The sequence below is a fragment of the Harpia harpyja genome, chromosome 12 (assembly GCF_026419915.1).
Source record: "Harpia harpyja isolate bHarHar1 chromosome 12, bHarHar1 primary haplotype, whole genome shotgun sequence".
Taxonomy (NCBI): domain Eukaryota; kingdom Metazoa; phylum Chordata; class Aves; order Accipitriformes; family Accipitridae; genus Harpia; species Harpia harpyja.
In genome coordinates, this window is record NC_068951.1 from 26,184,432 (window position 1) to 26,206,229 (window position 21,798).

Here is a 21,798-nt window from a genome sequence, read left to right on the forward strand (position 1 = left end):
AGCACAATTTCTATTTACAGTGCTTACATTTCAGGTGTGCTAGATACTGATATTAGTGATTTCAGTCATCCACTGAGATCAGTGAAATTAGACCATTAAAACTAATATAAATTACCAAGAGCCAAGCACGGATTGTACAGCTATGAAAGATATGGACCTGAACTGCAATTTATACTCCGTAAGTGGTAATAAAATTCTGTTTAGTGTACAGCACTTTTAAAAGCACCATACTCCTCCCTCCAGTTCCACATTCCTCCCACAGCCCTCTTTGAGGTTAAGGAGGATGACATGGTATACAACAATCAGAGACGAGGTCTGTTTCATTTTATTTTATGTCTTCTGACAATTCTCATTTTGCCATCCACAGCAAAAATCCCCCAAAACATTTTTTCAAGAAAGCTGTAATTAATTTTAGTGAGAATGGTGTGTGAGCAAGAGTATAGTTTGGCAAATGATTTTTGATCATTCAGGTTGTGTTCCACTTGCCAATATTTAACGTTACATGCTATGTCTATGGTGTTTCCTACCTTATCACCTTTTTCTCCAGCTGGCCCAGGCTGCCCATTCTCACCTCTCCGTCCTTTTTCCCCTGGCAGACCAGCTGGTCCTGTAGATCCCAAGGACCCAATCGGACCTTGAGCTCCCAGCTCACCAGGCTGACCCTGAAAAGAGTCCAAAGAAGTGAATGACTACTGCTGTAAATCTCGCAGCAGGCAGCATTTCGGAGATGACTGTATGGATAAAACAAGGCTTACAATGTATACATACTCATGATTCAAAACAGTTTGTTGACAGCCTGCAGATCTGTTCCATACATTAGATGCTATAGGAACACGACCCTCAAATTTAACAACTTGCTCAAGGCAATAATTTCTTTTCACCTTCATCAGGTTTCCAGCAGCACCTCTCTGAGATGCCCGGGATAAACTGCAAGTCTTCCTGGCTCTACCAATGTAAGTAAGTAGTACGTTCGGCAAGCATAAGACTCCAATGAGCATCATATTTTTGCCACCAGAGAAGTGATGGCTCATTTTAGACAAAGGGACTTTGTACACAGTCAGAACAAATCAAGAAAGTTTCCTCTTTCTTTTAAGTCACACTATATGCTAATTATCTTAAGTATTTCTAGCTCACATATCTTCCATCATCATTCTCAGATATTAATGCCTTATTTAAAAGTTGTCAAGTTCCCTGCAGAGAAAAATGATAGTTACTAGCCAACATATTTGCATAAAGTATCAACTTTAACAGATTGTGTTACAATGGTTTGGGAGGTTGCAGAATGCCATTTATCTATATATAGCTCTAAATTGAGTATCTGTACCTACAGTGCCATACAGACCATCTCCATGGATTTCTACTAACTTTTGCAAGGTAATATATATTCTCCTGAAGTAAAAATACTTCCTATGCCAACTCGATTTTTCAGTCTGTAGCATTGGTGTGGAGTTGTTTTGGATTTGTTGCAGTTTTTGTTCTGTGCTGCTAAACAACTATTAAATCAGAGATTCAAAGTGCTGAATAAAGCAAGCTTTCTAATCAGACTTCACACATGAGCTGTCTACACTTTCACCCTACAAAATCTACGTATTTACAGGTCTCTATTTCTCCTACTCATCTTTTTCATTCTGCATCGTTATCTTTGTTTAGCTATAACTTGTTTTGCTTCCCAACTGAAGAGTGTTTTGCTTTCTTCTCAGAATTCATCAAATCAATTATACCACATTATTAAAAAAGAGAGCAAAATGGAGCCCTATGCATTCCCGAGAAAAGCATATGGCTCTAAGACCACTTGAGGGCAGCAAAGGATATTTCAGTACAACCTCCATTCACAGAAATGACAGACCATATGTTTATTTCTATGAATGGATTGAAGGAAAAAAAAATGACAGAAATCAAAGGTGATTTTAAGCAGATAGGTTAGCTTCAGGAGTCAAATTATGTTGAAGCAACAGAACTGAACTGTATGCTTCTCAGTGTAAACATTTCAAGGACTGAAGCTGTCCGAAGAACATCTTATCTTGTGAATTGCAAGCAGCGACCTAAATCTCTTTTTATTCTCTATTTGTCTTTTAAAATATGTCAGTAAAATCAGCATGATTTGACAGTCAGACATGAAGTGAAGAAATGTATGGTATGCATCATCCAATCAAACCAGCAAAGAAACAGAGTAATGAGAAGGTAACTTACTACATGCTTGGAACAGGAACATACTATAGGCTTATGCTCTACTGGAGGTAGGACTGGATCACCACTGGCCTGAAGCTATGAACAGGAATTTAGTCCAGAAGCTAGGAAAAGAAGTCCTACACTTAGAAATAAGGACTACCTGAAAAAGTATCCTCATACAATTCATGTTCCATTTGTCTTTACTGGCCCCTCCCACTTAAACCTTGGTCCTGCTTCCAGTGAAGTCACTGGCAAAAATTCCAGGGCAGAATCAGTATGTTGTCTTCAGCAACAGTTACAATTTTCTTGATACCATAATTTGAGCAGTGTAAAATATTATGCAAATTAAGAGCTACTAGTCTTAAAATCTGCTGATTCTGCATCCTTGTTAACAATAAATGGACAGCCAGGATTCTGGGTGTTTGAGTATTTGCTTGCATGAACAATTGTAGCCTGTCTATTGGCAGTGCCTTGCGCATTCTCAGTTGCAAACCCAAATTTGTTCATTTAGTACTCTTAAAGCAGCTATTATACCCTTTAAATACTTGATTAAAAAAAGACTGGATGACCGTTTTAATTAAAGCATAATTTTGAGTATAAGTGAAATGAATGAGACTAATAATATAGTAAAATACAACTGTTTGAACCATTCACTCTGCTGGAAGCAGTATGTTTTATTAGTACACTGAAATAGCTGTTACCATGCAAAAAGCAACAACCATCAGCAGGAAAAAAAATCGCATAGATGTTTCTCACTAATACTCCAATGCCTTTGTCTTAACAATGCATTTTGTTGACAACAACTTTCTGCAGCAACTTTAATATTTTCAATTAATAGTGTATACGCTCTGCATTCATGAGTTGAAAGAGAAAATTTTCAAATCATGTTATATCCTTTGGACAGTTGAATAGACATGATTTTTATAGTACTCAAAAAAAAGCTAAGACACTGCATGAATTCTGTGGTAAATATCCATCATAATTAACCAATAAACACTTCCAGGACGTGTAGTCCTTTAGGCTGATAAAATGTCTTCATTAGTTGCTACCCTGTGAATTTAATTGACTCCACAGTTTATGTCTTCGGTAGGAGGCAGTGAAGTCATAAAACAGAGTCACTGAATCCAGAATTCACAATAGGTTTGACAGCTGATACAACTTTAGCATGCCATGTGAAGCTGGTGGATTGTCTCTCTTTCTTTCAGCTCAAAGACTGATAATGACTGGGAGCTTTGTTAAGACCAAACTGATACCATGTCATAACATCTATTATCACATCTATTATTTGTGCCCATCCAATGTGACTACCACAGCATTACAGTCTCAGGACAGCTGTACAAATAAAGAGGATGAAGGTAGTCATGCTCATGTGGAAATGACAAATTAGCTCAGTTAAAATGAACAGAATATTATGCCTGCTCTGCCATCTGATGCCAATAAATTCCTTTAGGATTTCAATGCCTTGTTAATTGTCTAGGTCAGGAACTACCCATGCCAAGACTATGGTCTGTTATTTTAGCATATCCTGGGCTTGACCTGCAGTAAGAAACTGACTTTTGACAAAACAAGACTATATTTTTTTTAATTAAGTATGCTTCCTACGACTAAGACTGCAAATACTTGAGAATCATGCAGCAAAGCATTTAATACTATTTGCAAAAGGCAATGGCCAAGGTTATTTGGAATTACTTTTTTTCGTTGCCTGAGACACTGATTTTTAGAGGGCCCTGAGCATGTAATTGTCTGAAAGCACAATGTTTTAAAGGAGTCTTAATTGGAAATCAAAAATCTAGTTCATGCTAATACAGTGAACTCTGTCTTGCTTCTCATTATCAATAAAGTCAAAAGAAGTCCAGTTATTGCCTTCAATTAGGACAGTACCCTATGTTATAAGCTATGTGGATGTACCAGTGATATGTGAAATGCATTTACTTCTGTTCACATGAACAGAAATGAAAATGCCCAGCAACTCCACAGAATCAGACTGTAGGCAAATAATATAGTGCCCTTTTTCATTCTGCACTAGACTTTGGCTTGTTACCAGTCCTTCTCATTTTACCAGGAGCAAGACAGAGAAAGGGAGGAAAGTAGAGCAGTTTGGGGGCAAGGAAGGAGTGCACACAAAGGCATTTGCAGACAGATGTTTTCTTTTGTAATTTGCTTAGTGAGGTGGGAGCATCTGCTGCTACTCTAAGCTCCACCCATGTCCTCTCCCCTTTTGGAAGAGCAGGTCTATCACACAGCAAAGCCACAGCTTCCAGGGCTTGTAGGGGTGTCCATTCTGGAAAGTTTCCACTCCTCCACTGTAACTGTGTAGGACTGGGACCAAAACCATTTTCACTGTAAGTCAAGGCTCCAAAATAAACCTTCTAAATATTAACTCTATCAAGATGAGATAAATTTGAGAAAGCACACAACTTGGCATTAAATCCACTCTTCTCTTTTCCTTAATAGAGCCATTTTTCCTGTGACTGTGGGTTAAACAGTGAGTGAGGGTCAGACTAGTATATGGCATGTACTGTATTCTCAGTTTGTTCAGAAACAGTAGATTGCATAACTACTTTTCAGTATTAAATAACTTCTTTTTTATAGTCAGATTTGAGCCAAATTAAATGCAATAGTAACTCTTAGTGCTTGACTTTTCTCAGCATCTGGATCATGCTGCAAACTACTGGAAAATTCTGTGCTCTTTCATGATATTTTTAAATGATCCAATATGCTACAAGAACATAGTACCTGATGATGGCGCCTAGTATTCACAGTGATACTTCAGTGAAGCACAACAAATCCCACTGAAATGCTGAAAATATTTTTCACAGTTTACTTTGTTTTGTGTTTTAACCCTGTGGAACCAAGAAAAGAAAAAGTATCCTTTAAGCCAGTGGGTGTCACTACTGTGTTAAAACACTGAACGCTACATAATTTGGCACTGAAACTCTAAGAAACACTGTTAATGCTTGAAAGCAGAGTGCTGCAAATAGAGCATTTTAGACCACAAATAATTACATCAGATTAGCTAATAGAATTAAATTAACTTTTGCTCTGATTCATTTTAGTGAAACAAGTCACTGGTTGGCAATCTTTGGTTGATTCAAATATATGAAAAAGAATGATTTTGTAGAGTTTTGTCTTGCCTGATGTGGAAAAGCTTGCCAATCTGCAGCAACTGAGAAAAACACTATTTTTAGTGTGGTGGGACAGGGGAACCAAAAGTATTGAGGAAAGAAAGATGCTCAAGAACAAAAGAAGGAATAATTTAACAAGATCAAAACTTTTGAAAAATTTAGAAATATGTCTAATATGAGAAATGCTAATTTACAGATGCTGTAGCTGGACATTGTATATGAAGAACAGCCTCAAAGAGACCTTACAGTGAGGAGAATGGAGTGATCCTGTTCCTATTCCACATTCCAGTAAGGAGGCTCCATTCCCTACCAGTACAAATCCTAACTTCTAGAGCCAGAGAACTGCCTACTGCTCTGCCCAGTTATAAAAAAAAGTGTGGTCTGCTTCAGATATAGATTTAGGGGGTCTCATGTATAACTGGTCTCAGGAATCTTCTATTTTAAAACTGTATCATAGCTAATGCACTGTGAAAAATTATCAATGAGTATGAGGCAAATAGTGGGAGAGATCTGGGTTTCGTCAGATGCTAGTGTGCATACATCTTTGACAGTGGATTCAACTAAGCACATGTATTTGAGATCAAATAGATGGATTTTACGTTTTCATTTCCTGAGCGTGTAGCTTGAAAATTCAAATACAAGTGCTGGATATTCCATGTGAATGACAGACTGCCATTGCATACTGACATGCAAAAAAGTGTTATTTAATAAATGCCTCTTACTCCCCAAACCAAACAGAATTTGCACAGTTTCCCAGTTAGTGAATCTTAACTATGTTTACACTGTGCTGTAAATTGGACTCAGTTAACCCACAAGATCTACTAGGGAGATATTACAAGAGAAGTGATGCCAGAAGACAGACCTACTATAGAGTTAACCATTCTTACCCTACTGCCCTGAAGTATACATCAGCTGACTTTCTAACTTACCTGTGACAACCAACTGACTTAGTATCTCTTATGAATGCTTACTCATTACACCTCATATGCCAGAAAATGTGAGACCTTCCTCTCAGATTTCTGTTTCCTAGGTTCTCTCCTACACTAGTATGAAAATAGGCCACTCGCTTCATCTGCAAAAGAACGAACATCAGTCTTGCTGAGTTATATTTATTGTTCGCTTTGCTCCAGGCATTTCACATGATCTCATAGAAGCTAGATCAGGTTGGGTCATGAATAGACGCTTGCTTTCTAAATCTACTTAACTCTATAAACAAAGCCAAAGGAATTGAATGGGATCAAACTCCGGGGTCGCCACAGGACAGGTTTACAATTGCTCAGTGCTAACTGCAAACATTTTTTTAACTATCTAAATTCTGTTAGAGCAGCCAGCATTTTTTGAGGCCTCTGATACAACACTGCAAGAGTTATCAAGGAAGCAACTTCCCAAGTTAGAGAAAGAGGAGGAAATGGAGGAAAGGTTTCACTGTTTATTGGACATATCAGGAGAAAATTAAAATCACAGACTTTATATGAGACCAAAGAGGAAGAGGGGAAAAAAATCTGAAACAATGAAGTTGCTCTTTGCCTCTGATTAAAAACATTGACTGCTACTGCCTACTAGAAGACCATACATCTTGAGTGGAATAGAAGAGGCGGGAGAAAGTCTCAGTTGTTCCAGACTGGCACTAAAAATCATGTTGGATGCTTACTAGCATGTATACTTTCACTAATGACTTTCTCCCCTCATCTGTTCTATAGTTCTTAAATGAATATGTACAGTAGCACACAGTATGCACAGAGATTTAATGGCACATTTTAAAGGTGTCCTATGGAAGAAAGAGTCCTTTTGAGTTGTGACATGAGATCAAGAGATAAATAGTATAATATAAAACTAATTCCAACAAGCCTGTAATCCCAATTAAACAGAAGTTGAACTTTCATTGTGATGTGGACAACTGTAATGATATCAGAATGGGATATACTGCTAGAAATAGTGACTAGAATGTTTTTCAGACAGTGATTTCTTGCTAATGAATAGTAACCCAAATCTATTTATAGCACAGAGTTATCTAAGGTTGAGAGAAAAAACGACAGGTACACAAGCTCTTCTAAAACCCAATACAGCAACCAATGCATAAGTATACTGGTTTTATATAAATATTAAATAAAAGTTCAGCTATTTGCTTCTACTTTTCTTCCAACTTGCCCAATTTCAATACATTCAAGTATGGCCATGGCAGTTTCCCTTTTGTTGCTCCCATGGTCATCTTTTCTCTAGCTAAAAGCTCAATTATCTTGTCCACTTACAATGAAGGCGGCTTCCTATGTTGACATTTAAAAGATTTTCAAGTGGCCAACTAGAAGGCAAAGTCTTAATTCCCGTTACATTCACAGTCAGCTGCACAGTTTTCTTACACTGTCCTGGTAACCACAGCTTTAACTAATCATACTTAGACTGCATTCAAAAAAGTGGATAGAAAGAAAGGTCATTATGCCAAAGACAGTAGGGCAAGATTTGAGGTCCTACTTTCCTATGGAAACTTCAGAGTATACTACACTCCTGACAGCCATTCTACTTAACTCATAAATGTAAATATATTTAGGAGTTTAATTTTAGGTGTCTATTCTCTTATTACCCTAGGTTTTTTACTATTTTAGTGGAGAGCCATTAAGGATAAGGGCTACAGTTATGTCATATGCAGCTTACAATGTTTTTAGTTTTACAAAATGTGAACACACTTCACTTGTCACTAGTAATTACAAATAAACAAAGCTGATTTATATCAGCTCTAAGACTTTTGTTCTACTGTAATTTTAGTAGAAATCTTTGTTATGGATTGACTATAAGTCTGCTCCAAACATAGAAATAACCTATTTGTTCACTTTGCTAGCTAACTGTCCAGTGGGCAATGCTTCCACTGAAAGTCTAAAAAGGAAGGTAACATTCTAAAATCTGTAAAACGGCAATGTCATCAAATGCCTCTCATAGTGTTTTACATGTAAACAAAAATCCCTCAAATGAAACTAGCAACAATATTTTCCTCACAGTCTGCTGACAAAGTGAAACCCTTATCAGATGGGCACACCTTAACTTTGAAACTATACAACTGCTGTTTTATCAGCAGATAGATATTCTGACTTCTCTAAAAATCTTGTTTTCACTAGTGTGTGGAGAAAGATGTAGGGAAGTGACCATTAGCAATGCGTGAAACAAACTGCTTAGGTCCTTATTGAGATATTAAACTATCACTTGCAAGTTAGACCTATGACATCTATCTAGCACAAAGTCTACATTATGATACAATGAGCGTCTTTCCTATGGATAATAATTCCTATGCATTCCACCAGGTGTGTTACAAATAATGCACTTTGCTAAATAGCTTCTCCCCCAGTGCACTTTTTAGGGGAGGTAACATTCCATTGAAACTGGAACTCTATTTGGAAGTATTCAGCCAACAACAAAGATTCAGAATAACATACGAATGGTCATGTTCCAGCTAGTCTAATGAAGGATTTGGTTGCAGTTCTTGGAAGACTTTCAATAACATGTTTAATCAATTCATAATAGGTCTGACCTTGTGTGTTTCTAACAGAGATGATACCTTAGCAGTACAACGAGACAGTTTGCCCTTGCTCCCCTGTAAATCTTAGATTACCATGTTCAATGGAAGACCATGAAGGGAATACCCTACATCTGACTCCCTGTGGTAAAAAAGATTAAAACATAGAAATAAAAAATAGGTGGACTGGTCTACGTATATCAATGTAACTCAATACATATACTGATGTAGCTCACTCAGATGCTGCCTTTCTCATTCAGCCTCTGCAGAAGTCCCTAATATTGCAGTTGGTTTAGCAGAGCTGAATAAAGACTTGTTAACTTTGAGGGCTGCTGTAAGGCTGGCTTTCCAGCTGGGCTGGATGAGATTATTGTACGACTGCCTTTTGCCAGCAAGTACATGAATTTTCTAGAATCTTTTTGTGCTTTCAGCAAATGTTTGCTGAGGGGGCCAGCTCATCCTTAATTTTGACAGCTAGCCTGTGCTGAATAGTGAAAAGGGAACAAATATTGTGCTAGGCAACCAAATTTATACTATTGCCCTTAACTTCTCTACAGAGAAGGATTATTTTATTAAATAATAACTGTACATTTCTGAAATTTTAGGCTTGCAAACTGTACAATGCCAGATGCTTTCAATAATCGTTTATCTCTTGCACTTTAAAGAGAGGATTGAGGAAGACGCAAAACTCTGAGGAACCAGCCTGGGAGCAGGATTCAGACAGAAAAGTAGATAAAGCAGATGTTTTGCATTCTAGGAAGCTAAAATAAGGTAAACAAATCTTTTATTTTGTAATGGGTAGTCTCCACAAAAGCTAGGAAAGCAAAGTTAGTGTGTCAGAGTGTAAAGGCAGAACACAGCAAGGTTTAGAAATCAACAGGATGAAAAAAAGATTAAGTAATCCTATAGAAAATAATTCATCACCATACATTAGTATAGAAAATATTTGCAACAATCTACCTGAAGTGGTGTTTAGTTAAGCCATATTTCATGTAGGGTCTGATAACTACTTCTTTTTCTTGCATATTGATTAATAGAAATGATTGCATGAAATATAAATTCATATTACATTGGAGAGACTTTATCCATCAGTGTGCATACGTTATTTCAGAGCTGTTTCAGAAAATAGTACAATTCTCAGACTTACATTTGCATAATGACATTGAATTTATTTTGAAATTTTTATTACACTTCTATTTGGCACTTAGGTCCAGATCCTTGGAATTATTTAGAAAACTAACTGCAAATGCACAAATCATAGTTCAGTTCACCTGTGGTAGGGAGGACAGCTTGGGAAGCAGCCATAATGACTGCAGTATTTATTATTGACTGATTATGGGCATGTAATTCAGAACTTCCAGGCTACCGAGAGAGAACCAGAATCAGGGAAATTTCCTATAGTTTCAAAGTAAGTTGTTTTTAAATGGCACTTCAGATCAGGTTTTTGGTATCCAAAACAGTCTATTCAGTAGTGCTGAGAGACACTGCAATGCTGCTAGTCAAAATACTTTTCCTGGGATGCCCTTTTGTTAACACAGTGTTACAGAGATAGACGCATCCTAGGCCCCTATTATGAAAATCCTACAGCATGGGGGACTTCGGTATAGACATAATCCTGGAGGATTAGGATAGGATCCAAGGACACCAGAGCAGTGATCATGACACAGCAAAGCATGCAGCTAACTGCAGAAGCAGAGGAAGGGTAAGGTGTGTCTTGCTTTTGTAGCGATTCAGGTTGTACACAAACAAATGGGGCATGCAGCTCTTCCAAAAACTGATCCACCATGTTCAAGCTTTCTAACCCTAAACTTTAACATCAGTACTTAGAAAGAAAACAATTTCCGTCACTAAACTGACAATTTTTCAGTTGTTCACTAATCAGGGCATGTATCTAAGTCCTTTCCTCATGTAACATTTAAATTGTTTGCTATCACTGTATAAATATGTATTTTGAGAAAGAACAGCCAAGATAAACTAGTCATCACTAGACCATATTTCAATTAACAAATAGCAACATGCACAGTTACTAATTTTAATGTATAATATGAAAATGCCTTGGCTTCATTCAATGTTTTACAATTATTTGTAAGGCAAAGACAATTCAGATTTATTTTTTATACTTAGTGCCTTAAGCTAGTAAAATAAAAAGTCTGCAAGCTTTTCCAGGATCACCTAACCCAAATAAGAAACACCTAAGTTCTCATAAAACTAGTAAATGGCACAAACATGCTCTTTTAACCAACCTCTTAGTAGAAAACAAGCATAGATTTCTAAATTTAATATATTAAGAATGACCTTTGTCTAACTACTAGATTGATCTCAAAGAATCCTTAACACAAAAAGGCACCACAATTATTACAAACCTGATTTACAAGCAAACTTGTTTACAAAAAAATCTTAACTTTCTTTGATGATAGCTGTACTGCATACTAGTGAGAGAATTATGCTAGTTTGCTATATTCAGACTTATTTATGTCTGAATATTGATTTATGTCAACCATATTGATTTTAAAGAACAGCAACGTGCACAAAATGAACAGTATTTACAACTGTAATTATCATTAGTTCTAATCATCACTTACTCTTGATCCTTTTTCTGGAAAGCACCGACAAACTGAACAATCCTGTCCCCCACATGGCTCAATATATGCATATCCTCCCTAAAAATTAAAAATTTATGGATTTATCAATATGCAACAGACAATCACTTCATCAAATATTGTCAACTGGACATATTATCCAATTAGATGATTTTTAAGGCAAAAGATTTGGCTACCCTTGCATGCCCACAGGGCAATGTGATTCTGAAGAAACTTGGCATAGCAGCAAACATTGGAATATTGTGTAGATCTTCAGCTTGACACATATGAACCTTTTCCAATGCTTGCTTAATAGAATACACACATCAATACTACATTTAAAATCCTGCTAACCTTCTTGGACCTCTCATCAGTATAAACATGCTGGCAAAGTAGAAGCAATAATCAAAAGCTTATTACTGTTGCTGTAGAAGGTGAAAGACATTACCTGCGAGTTATGTTAAGTAATGCTAAATACAAATAAGGAAATAGGCTGCATCTAGAAAAAATTTTAACAGAATTAGAGTTTAATTTGTAATAATGTGAAATTTGTAACCATTCACATTAGGTTAGGAGATTGTTTAACTACAATTAAATGATAAAAGGCAAAACAGGCTGAAGAGCAACAAGCCCACACAGCAATAAAGCCTTGTATTTAATTCTTGCCTATTAAATTAAAAAAGAAGTATGTGCGTGGTGTAATTATGCATTGCCTACTTATTTTACTTATTTCTTGTATTAAAACTTTCTGTCGTTGTCCTCTTAACAGTAAAGAAGTGACTATTTTGTTTCATCAAATTGCAATGAGGAAAAAACCCATATTCAAGGAGAAACTGAAATACAACAAAATGTAAATTCAGTAGATCTATTGTGTGGTAAGTGAACATTATTTTATTACTTTTTTCTATTTCCTGAAGTATAGGATTAAACATATACCGATTATACATAACATATGCATTTACAAACTCACTTAGATGGTTGGAATGTCCACTAGGTGACATTATTTTTTCAGCAAAATTGTGTAAATGATCAAAGTCATTTTAAAAGGATGACAAGGACTTAAAAGATTTAAGAATAATTTAGGTAAACAAGTAAACAGTGATAACATGAAAGTATTTGCTCAGTGTGGATTTCATTTTTATCAAGGTCAACATTGTTTTATTACTGGTTTCAATAATCAACAGAACACTATAGGTTCATACTTCAATTTTTCAAGGAGAAAACACTGACAAATATTAGATAAGGAGGAAAAATTCTGTTCAATCTACAATATTTTTAGAATATCTGGTACTCCCAAACCTCAGAACAAGAGGGTATGATAGTCTTTCTCACAGACTGCTTCTCTTTCACACACTGGGTTTCCCATGAAGTTACTAATCTACTCTACACTAGTCTTCCACCTAGTTATTAAAAACTTGCCTCTACTGGAATGTCAATGGAATGCAAGTTTCTAATAACACATAAGCTGCTACCCTTTGTTCTAATTGAACACATTTATTTTTAAAAAATACTTCAATTTTCAACAGTTTAACTAAAAAGGGATGACTATGGGGGAAAAACAACAAAAAAGAGCTTTTAAATATTTTAAAGAAACAAAGAGGACTGACGTGAAAGAAATTTTAGTGAGGGCATTGCAAACATAAGGTTAATATGGAGGACAGTAGAGAGAGGAAAATAAAGTCGATATTGAGACTATATTATATGTGAAATTTTGGCTTCAGAGAGATGGGAATGTATAGGGAGGCCAGTGTAAGATCTAGGCTAACATACAGAGAAGGGCTTGAAAGCTAGAGTTTGATATATGCTATAATGTAGAGCCATTGACAGGACTTCATGAGGAAGGAGACAGACTCGGTGCATGAGAGAGGTTTTTTTACATGCAGGTTTCCAAAAGCATCTAAAGATGCCAAAGTTAAAATCTAGAAGGATCCAAAGGAGAAAATTACAAAATAGTTAAGCTGAGCAACAGGAACAGAAAGGAAAGTTAGAACTGCAGAAATACTGAAAGAAACATCACAGTTTTCCCACAGAACTATAGGTCATTTTGGTGTATATAGTGTTACTTGTTTGAACTATACCATCCTATCACCTGTCTAAAGTAAATATCAATGTCACTTACCCCGTCAATTTCTTGTGCTGAAAAAACAATCAGCAGCCACCTGATTTAAAAGAAGGAGAAAGCTAAATTAAAACTAAACTTTCAACATCCAATCTTCACAAAATGTAGCCTCTAAAAAGTGAGAAGTGCATACACATGGTTAAGTCCTGTTTGGCATGATTATATAGTAAAAGAGTATATTTATAAGGGGTACGCACCATCAAAAAATGGTCAGCACATGCTATATATATTTGTATTTTGGATTTGTGAGACTGAGTGCAAACAGATAGGCATGAATGAATAAGACTATGCAAAAGTCCTTGTAACTTCCTCCTTGTAACCTATTTCTAATCCCACAATTAGGAATGGCCAGAGAGGAACCATTCCAGACAGATTTCCGCACCTCCATGGACACCATGGGGTGAAGACTAAGCAGAGATGGAGGTGATCCATATCTGCCCCAAAATGAGTTAGCTGGTGCTACTGCTCAGAGAGAGCGCAAGAGAAGGCAGGGAGCAAAGCAGCACTCAAAAGAGCCACAATTCCAGAGCAGCTGCTGGGGAAGGCCAGCTCCATGCCAGCCATTGCTAGTGATGGGTTATAAAGTTGAAATCATGTCTTTTATAATTTCTACATGCAAAAAAAGAGCATAAAGTAAAACAAAAAGTTAGCCCAAAATTTCTGCAGCAATACAGGAAATAAGCATTATTATTAATTATTATTAGTACTAACATTATTATTAAAGAGAACTAAGGTGCTCACTCATTATATGAAATGATAAATTAGATACAGCTGTAACGTATAAACTACTGTGTATTATCTTCCAGGCCACAGTGAAGCTTGTATCAAAATTACTCCAACCTTGCAAATATTTAGGCATTTAGTAAATTTCCCAAAGTCCTATTGAGATCAACCTCTATTTTTTCTTTGTTATTCACATGGTCAACTCTTCGGAGCACTGAGAACTATGCCAGCAAACCCATGAATACTCTCCCTGATTATTAATTATTCATAGATTCAAACTGCAAATTATATAACCTGTATATGCAGATACATATTGATGAATTCAATACTGATAAATTTAAGCATATTTTAGCCATTTACGTACATTTAGTCTATACACTTTTTAAACCTATGTTGCCTGCTACTTTTTTCAAATACACAGATTTTACAGAAACAAAATATTTATGAAAATAATTGGTGGTAGCTGAAGACAGAAGCTCATACTGTCTCTTGCTAAATGAGAAACAAAGGACTGATTAAACAATGTGAGATTGCCAGATGATCAGCTACAGCAGTAAATGGTGGAGAAGTTTTGTGAATCCCAGTAGTTCATCCTTTAATGCATCAAATAAGTTTGTGTAGAAAGGAGTTAACTTCACAGAAACACTTCAAATAGGTAGCAGACAATAGCATTGGTTTGTTCCGTGATTGTTACTAATTTAAGGCCATTTTTGTTTCTAACCTTCTGAACTTGCAGACAGTCTCTGTAAATATTTTTTTGCCTATCAACATTGGCCAGGTGCGAGTTATTTTTCATTTAAGAAAATGCCCAGTTCTCATGAAGCCCTTGCACAACTGAAACAGAAATCTGATGATGCTGTTCTTGATGAACGTCGCTGCAGTCTCCCCTTTTTCCAGTAATATATGGCAGGCATGTGTTTGCCAGATTGTTCTCTGTCATTTCAAAATCCATGCCTCCCGAAGCCAGACAGACGTTGCCTATGTACTCAAATCAGCACAAGACTGTTAGAGGTAAGTCATTCACAAATAATGCAGAAAAAAGGCAAGAAGAGCTACCTTGGAGAGATGGCTGGGATAGAAGGTTGCTACATTGGGGAACACCTGAGTAACAAGCAGCCTGGGTTTGCACAAACCAAATAAACATGAAAAAGACACTGGAGAGAGTTCAGGCACATTAGCACAACAGAAGACTGCCTAGCAGCAAGGGTGTCAGGTTCAAGCAAGGTACCTCTGCTTGGCCAGGTTCCCAGCTAGAAAAGCATAATTTCACATTCCTAAAGAGCCTGGTGCATGAAGTTTTGTAAAGAAGGAAAATTGGATTGACTTTTCCTAGAGATATTCTAGAGATGGAATCATTGATCCCACATACCAGTCTGAAAATTCCGGGCCACGGTGACCCTAATCTTGTCCCAAGGATCATTTTCCTCCCAAAAGAACTCCTGCCACAGCTGCTAGCAGATATTTCCATCATAGTCTCTAAAAATTTTCTTCATGCCTTTTAATAATTCTCCCTCATCTGCAGGATTGTTCTGGGACAGGCATTCAGGTTTGAGTCGGTCGTTACTATTTCTTCTCCAAGTATGTTCATCGCTAGAATGTAGGAATATCTTTCCTCTTAAAACAGACTCAGAATTATAGTTCCTGTTTGCTACTATTTAAATAGTGTAGTACGTGAAATTTAAATAGCATAAACTGATAGACCAGCAATCAAAATAAAATACAATAAATTATCATATAGGCTTATCAAATTTATGACAGGCTACAAATTATTTAACTGGTGATTTCTTATTACTGTTAAATTGATAGCTAAGAATGTATCTCAGTGATTCTAGTTAAAAAATTTAGTGATCTGTAAAACTCACCAGGCAGCTGTGATAAGCCACTTAATCCGTTCAAATGAATCCTTTGTTAATGCCATTCACGCTGATTGAGGATCTGTATATGCAGCACTTTTTTTTTTTCTTTTTTTTTTTAAACAGCAGGTCTTCTCTTTCCTTCTGTTTGTGGATGGTCTATAAATACTGTTCCATTCTGTTGTTGTTTTCCCCTCTGAACCTGTTTATATTAAAATATACGACTGATGTACAAACATGAATAATTACTGGATAACCAAAATATGTCTTAACCATTTACATATCTCATACTGCATAGCTTTATGTTGGCACTACATTATATTATTCCTATTCAGAATGCATTTTATTTTATTAAAATCCAATTATTTCAAGGGGACTATATATGAAATTACAGATTGACATAAAAAGGGTACAAGATTTCAGCCTAGAAAAGAGATAGTCTTCACTCAGTGTTTGAAATGTGAACAAAGCGTCTTGCATCATTATTTCTTAAAAAGCTATCACATCCTTAGCTAAAGGCATTTTAAAAAAAAGATGTGACACCTGTCTACAGTAAAGACCTAACGAACTTAAAAAAAAAAAAAAAAAATCATTGGCTATAGTTTCAAGACCAGAGTCAGCAGTATCTTCTGCAAACTGGGCTGGACCAGTCTCTGTGTGTCCATCTGAGCAAAGGAGGACTACTCTGAATGCAGAATAAGCCATATGCATTTTCAGCTTAAGAGTCCTATCCATATGCATGGACAGATGACAATCATTGGAAACGTTACCTAGATATTTTTTTAGCTTTATTTTTAGAACATTTTTCCACAGCTTTTGCCAGGATTTAGGAAGCTGGAAGCCCTAAGCGCAGGACTGACCAGAGGCCTCTACAGCCCCAGACAGTCAAATTTTGCATGCATAAATTAACTACACGGTGCATCCGTGACCTCTGACTTTTGTCCAACAGCACATATGCAATTTTAGGTGCAAACGTCCTGCACCAACCTTTTTATAAGCTCGAGTTTCACAAATCCAGAGAAATGGCCAGCTCCTGTGCAAACTTTTATATCCCTCAAAAAAGAAAAAAGCTTTAATCCTTTGGAATAAGGTACATCTGGGAAATGATTCACACTGGTTATTTCAAACTGAGGGCTTAAGAGGCTGGGCTTCTCCTAGGATAGCACAGATTATCACAGGCTTTTGTTTTTTAGTGCTGTAGTCTTCCAAATGTGGGGAGGTTAATTCTGAGGAAACTGAACACTGACTACAATGAACTGACAGGGGTTTGCTTCCTTTGGAGAAGTCTCCCGAGTAAGCAAAGACAATCAGTTACTGAGAAGGGAGTAAGGACGTGAACCTGCAGCAAACTGGCTGCTCTCTGATAGCTGTTCAACAAGCAGCTATCTTTTTGTAAAACAAATGAGTGTACAGTTCCTAAAACATTACTGTCTTGCTTTCTATTATTTAGATAGTGTAAAAATCTTTCTAACCAGAACTAATCTATAAATAATATTGACTTCTATGTGTATGCACAGTATATCCATATCCCACAGTATGAAGAGACTTCGTAAGCTACCGTGCACTGACTAATGAGTAAATAGCCTAAGGGCAGCCAATTCAGGCTGCAAGATCACACCCTACATGTTCAGTACAGTACTCCATTCATCTGCCAAATTCTTAGCCTCTTTCTGTGCCCCAGTATCCCATTTCTAAAAAAAAAAAAAAAAAAAGAAAAGAAAAAAATAACAACACTCCTAATAAAAAAATAATATTCCAATAAAATTCACTAATTTTTTACATTAGTAATCGAAATAATATAAGCAAGATTGTAAGGCAATAGAGTACTGCAGAGACGGATTGCCTCAAATGGAAAATCGATGTCAGCCATAAAGTGTTAGACTTTGCAGAAATTTGTTCCTGTTGCCCACTATCCATCTCGTTATTTAATTATCCAAACAGCTTCTAAAAATGAAGAAGAAATTGAAATTCGGTACATTTGCTTTGTATTAGCAGAGAACCTTTTATTTTAAATTAAAATCCATTTTGATCCAACCCATTGACACAATTTGAAATCATACTTAATGCATGAGTGGAAGACTTAAGCCACTCTGCTTGCTATTTCACCATGACTATCTAAAACCCATCGTTTTCTGAACAAGCTTCCTATAGTTTGAAGTGTTCAGCAGCCAATGCAAAAAGGACTACAAAGTGTTATTTAAATTGATATATCAAATTGATCTCATGTTTTATATTTTGCAGTAATCACAACAGTTACGTCAATAGAATATTTACCTAATTCAAAAGAAGATAAAACATCCCCAGGATAACACACTCAATGCCACCAAAGGAATAGGTTTTATACAAGCATCACCAAACCTCAGCTTATAAAATTCTCAAAAGCCAGAGGGGGAAAAGCTGGCACTATAATATAACCTAGATGTTTAGTTTCTAGACAAAGACCAAGAAAGAAGACAATTTCATTCTTAGGAACTCTGATAAAATAAGACCACAGGGAATAAGACATAGTTTGAGGCAGACACACAGCTACTATTATTGAGATACAAAAAATTACAGCAGCCCTAACTATATTCTCATTACATCCAAAGAAACCAACATCGTGTGTAACAAGACCACTGAAGTTGCAGTCAAGGATTCAGAAATTAGGAAATAAAAATTAGGGTTATGTGCTCAATTTTAATGTAGTCCTTTTATGCACATGATTAGGATGGTCATAAGTACAAGAACATATATGCTGTTTTCCATAGGACTTCTGTGTCATTCATGATGGATATATTCCACACTCTTTTCATCCTTTTCCTTAAGCCCTATTTTTTTATTTTACAGTGTCCTATGAAACTTTGCACTTTATACTACATTCATACAACTGTAATGTTTCCCACAAAAATATTCCTTATCTGTAAAAAGAGAAAATACTGTTATCCTTGTTTTAGCATAGAGAACTGAGGAAACAGAATCAAAGCAAAAATCATTAAATATCAACTACTGTGAAAAAAGCCAAACTTAAATTTGTTGCAGCTTTCAGCTGCTTTCTAGTATTAAGGTTGACCTCTCTGTTGTTCATGCACTGGTTTTTTGTTTGGGGTTTGGTTTTTTTTGTTTGGTTGGTTTTTTTGTAAAGTACCTCTACAGGCAGCTGCAGGTATACATTTTGACACAACTGATGTTAAGCCTGCCTGGCCAGCTGTTTGGCCAGACAAGACCATCTCTCTGAGTTGGTAGCTCTCTGAAGATATTATGGACTACAGCAGTATCAGCAACACAGTCTACATCAAGGTTTCATACACTTTATTTGGATGGATGCCATCAATTATGGTAGCAACAAGCAGGAGAGGAACATCAGTGGCTGATCTTACATTCGTTCCAGCTCAATGCTACTTTGAAGTCATGCAACATTACTTGCTGTTTCTTAACTATGACACACACAACTACCATCCAGCTGGGCCATACTACTTAGCAGCCAGCTGCTCAAGGTCAGTGAAATATGTGGTACTGGGATAAGACTGGGCTCGAAGAGGACTTATTTTTTTAAATGCTCTGTCTTTCTGTTGCACCTCCCTTGTTAGCATATTTCCCATGTTTGCTTTGAGCTTGCTGACTTCTTTTTTTGAAATTTCCACACAGGGTTTTCATCATTTGAAAACTGACAAAATAACTTTTTATTATAGCAATATTTCATTCACTAGGTAGTCTGCATGTATTCATTTATTTCTCCTAACAGTGGTTTGCCTGCTTTCTTCTCTTTCTTCCAATAGTTATTTGGCCTAGTATTCAAGAGCTCTCCTTTTAAGTACTATCTTCTTTACTCAGAGTCATACTGTTCATTCCGCACCTAAATTTGCATCATTTCTGAGGACTGACCACTCTCTTCCATTGTAGTCTCGCTTGCTCTGACCTTGTTGTCTCAGAGATCCTTGCACCTTTTGTTTTCACTTTTGTGTAAATGACTGCCTGCTACCTTCTGTCTAACACCAGTTCTTCTAATGTTAAATTTCAGTGGTGGATTTAGGTACTTATAATTTATAGGTGCTTATGGCTTACGAACAACTGTTGACCCCATTTGTGTCCTTATTACAGTATTCTTGTGTAAAAAAATGTAGCACTGTTACAGTCTACAGGTTTAGGAATCTGACAAAATGCACCAGTTTAGTGGTTTTATCCTAAGATACTATTTCCTCTACATGGTCACCATCAATCTGGCTTGAAAACAGGGGATTTTTCTTCCCTTTTCTCTCTATACCTGGCTTTCACTGATGCTTGAGATTTTAGAGCCAAGGTGATAACATCTGTGATGATGTACAAGATCATTGATACTAAACATATTGTTCTGCTCTTCCAGAGATGCATTCCTGCTGCTAGTGCCAAACTTTTGGGAAAAGTAGCCTCTACTAACTAGCTTTCACAGCGGATTTCATAGAGGGTTGACAGTACCATCTACTGAATGGAGATCCCGCTCTACTCTCATACCTGTAAGAGAAGCTGTTTTACAAAGCTCTGTGGTTAGCTTTACGCTCATGAAAGGCTTTAGATTTGTACCTCATCAGTAGTCCTAAATAGATTTATATACATATATTATGGTACATTGTTGCTTTTTCTGTATCACTTGTAGTGCTTAATAAAACCTGTAACACGGAATTTCCTGTACAGCATTCACGAACAGTACAGATAAGGTAAGATCACTCTGGCTGGCCTGGCCAACACACTTTCTAAGTTTGCACTGGCCTGGCCAACACACTTTCTAAGTTTGCACTATCTCAGAACAGCACTTTATTTGGTGAGATGTCACGTTGAACATGCAGTACTTTTGTCAATAACATAAATGTGATAAACTTGACATATTGCCAACACTTTACAAATCAGGCTTCCATTCAAAAAACTTTTATAACATGCTAAGCTATGTAGAAAGCCTGGGGAGAAACATTTCTCAGATTTCTCACCGATTTAAATTTATGCAGTGGGCAGCACTTTGTCCCTTCTGGGACTCCTTGGTCTCCGCTGTCTCATTAAGAAAACACTTGAGGGAGAGGAAAGCGTTGCTGAAAGGAAAACACTCCCGTCAGTGCCCGGGAGCGCCCCGGGCAGCGGCGGGATGGCACTGAAGGCCCGGGCTGCCGCCGGCCTTCCCCGCTACCGCCTCTCTCACGCACCCAGCGCTGCCGCCTCCCACCTCCCTCCCGCCCGGGTTTAACCGACCCCTTCTCCCCGCCGGGACGCTACAGGCGACCCCTCTCCGGGAGGGCCCAAGCCGCGTCCTCGCTGGGGTGGTGCCCGGGCGGGTCCCCGTCCCCGCTGCCGCCGCGCAGCCCCGAGGCCGTTCGGGCGGCGCCCGCCAACCTGCGCCCTCGCGGCGCCGCGGGAGAAGCGGGCGGGGGACGGAGACAGCCCGGTAGCCTGGGACACCTCCAGCTGTCCCGGGACGCAGCTGGCCCCTCAGCGAGCTGCCCAGCCCCAGCAGGCGCCGAGGCCAGGCGGGACGGCCCGCGACGTGCGCCAGGTACCGCCGGCCGGGGCTGCCCCTCCGCGGCGCTCGCTCACCTCAGCTCCCAGGCGGGAAAGCCCCCGGCTCCTCGCTCACTCCATGCCCGCTGAGGACGGACGGACGGACGGCGGCTGCCGGCGGTGCCCGAGGCAGGAGACGCGGGGGGGGAGAGGAGAAGAGAGGAGAGGGGAGGAGAGGGGTGGCCCGGCCGGCCCCGCCCCGGCCAGCCCCGGTCCCTGTCCCCACCCC

The 21,798-nt window shown here is 37.9% G+C and overlaps 1 protein-coding gene across 1 annotated transcript in view; it reads right to left on the reverse strand.

The window, feature by feature from the left end:
• The window catches only part of COL4A4 (collagen type IV alpha 4 chain), a 77,721-nt gene extending 55,956 nt beyond the window's left edge, over positions 1–21,765 (reverse strand). The window contains exons 1-5 of the mRNA XM_052803390.1: positions 21,606–21,765; positions 16,080–16,272; positions 13,495–13,534; positions 11,379–11,456; positions 528–662 (exon numbers count right to left, since the gene is read on the reverse strand). Coding sequence (XP_052659350.1) covers positions 528–662; positions 11,379–11,456; positions 13,495–13,534; positions 16,080–16,135 — 309 coding nt within the window. The 5' untranslated portion in view covers positions 16,136–16,272; positions 21,606–21,765. The remainder of the gene's footprint in view (positions 1–527; positions 663–11,378; positions 11,457–13,494; positions 13,535–16,079; positions 16,273–21,605) is intronic.
• Positions 21,766–21,798: the final 33 nt, after the last annotated feature.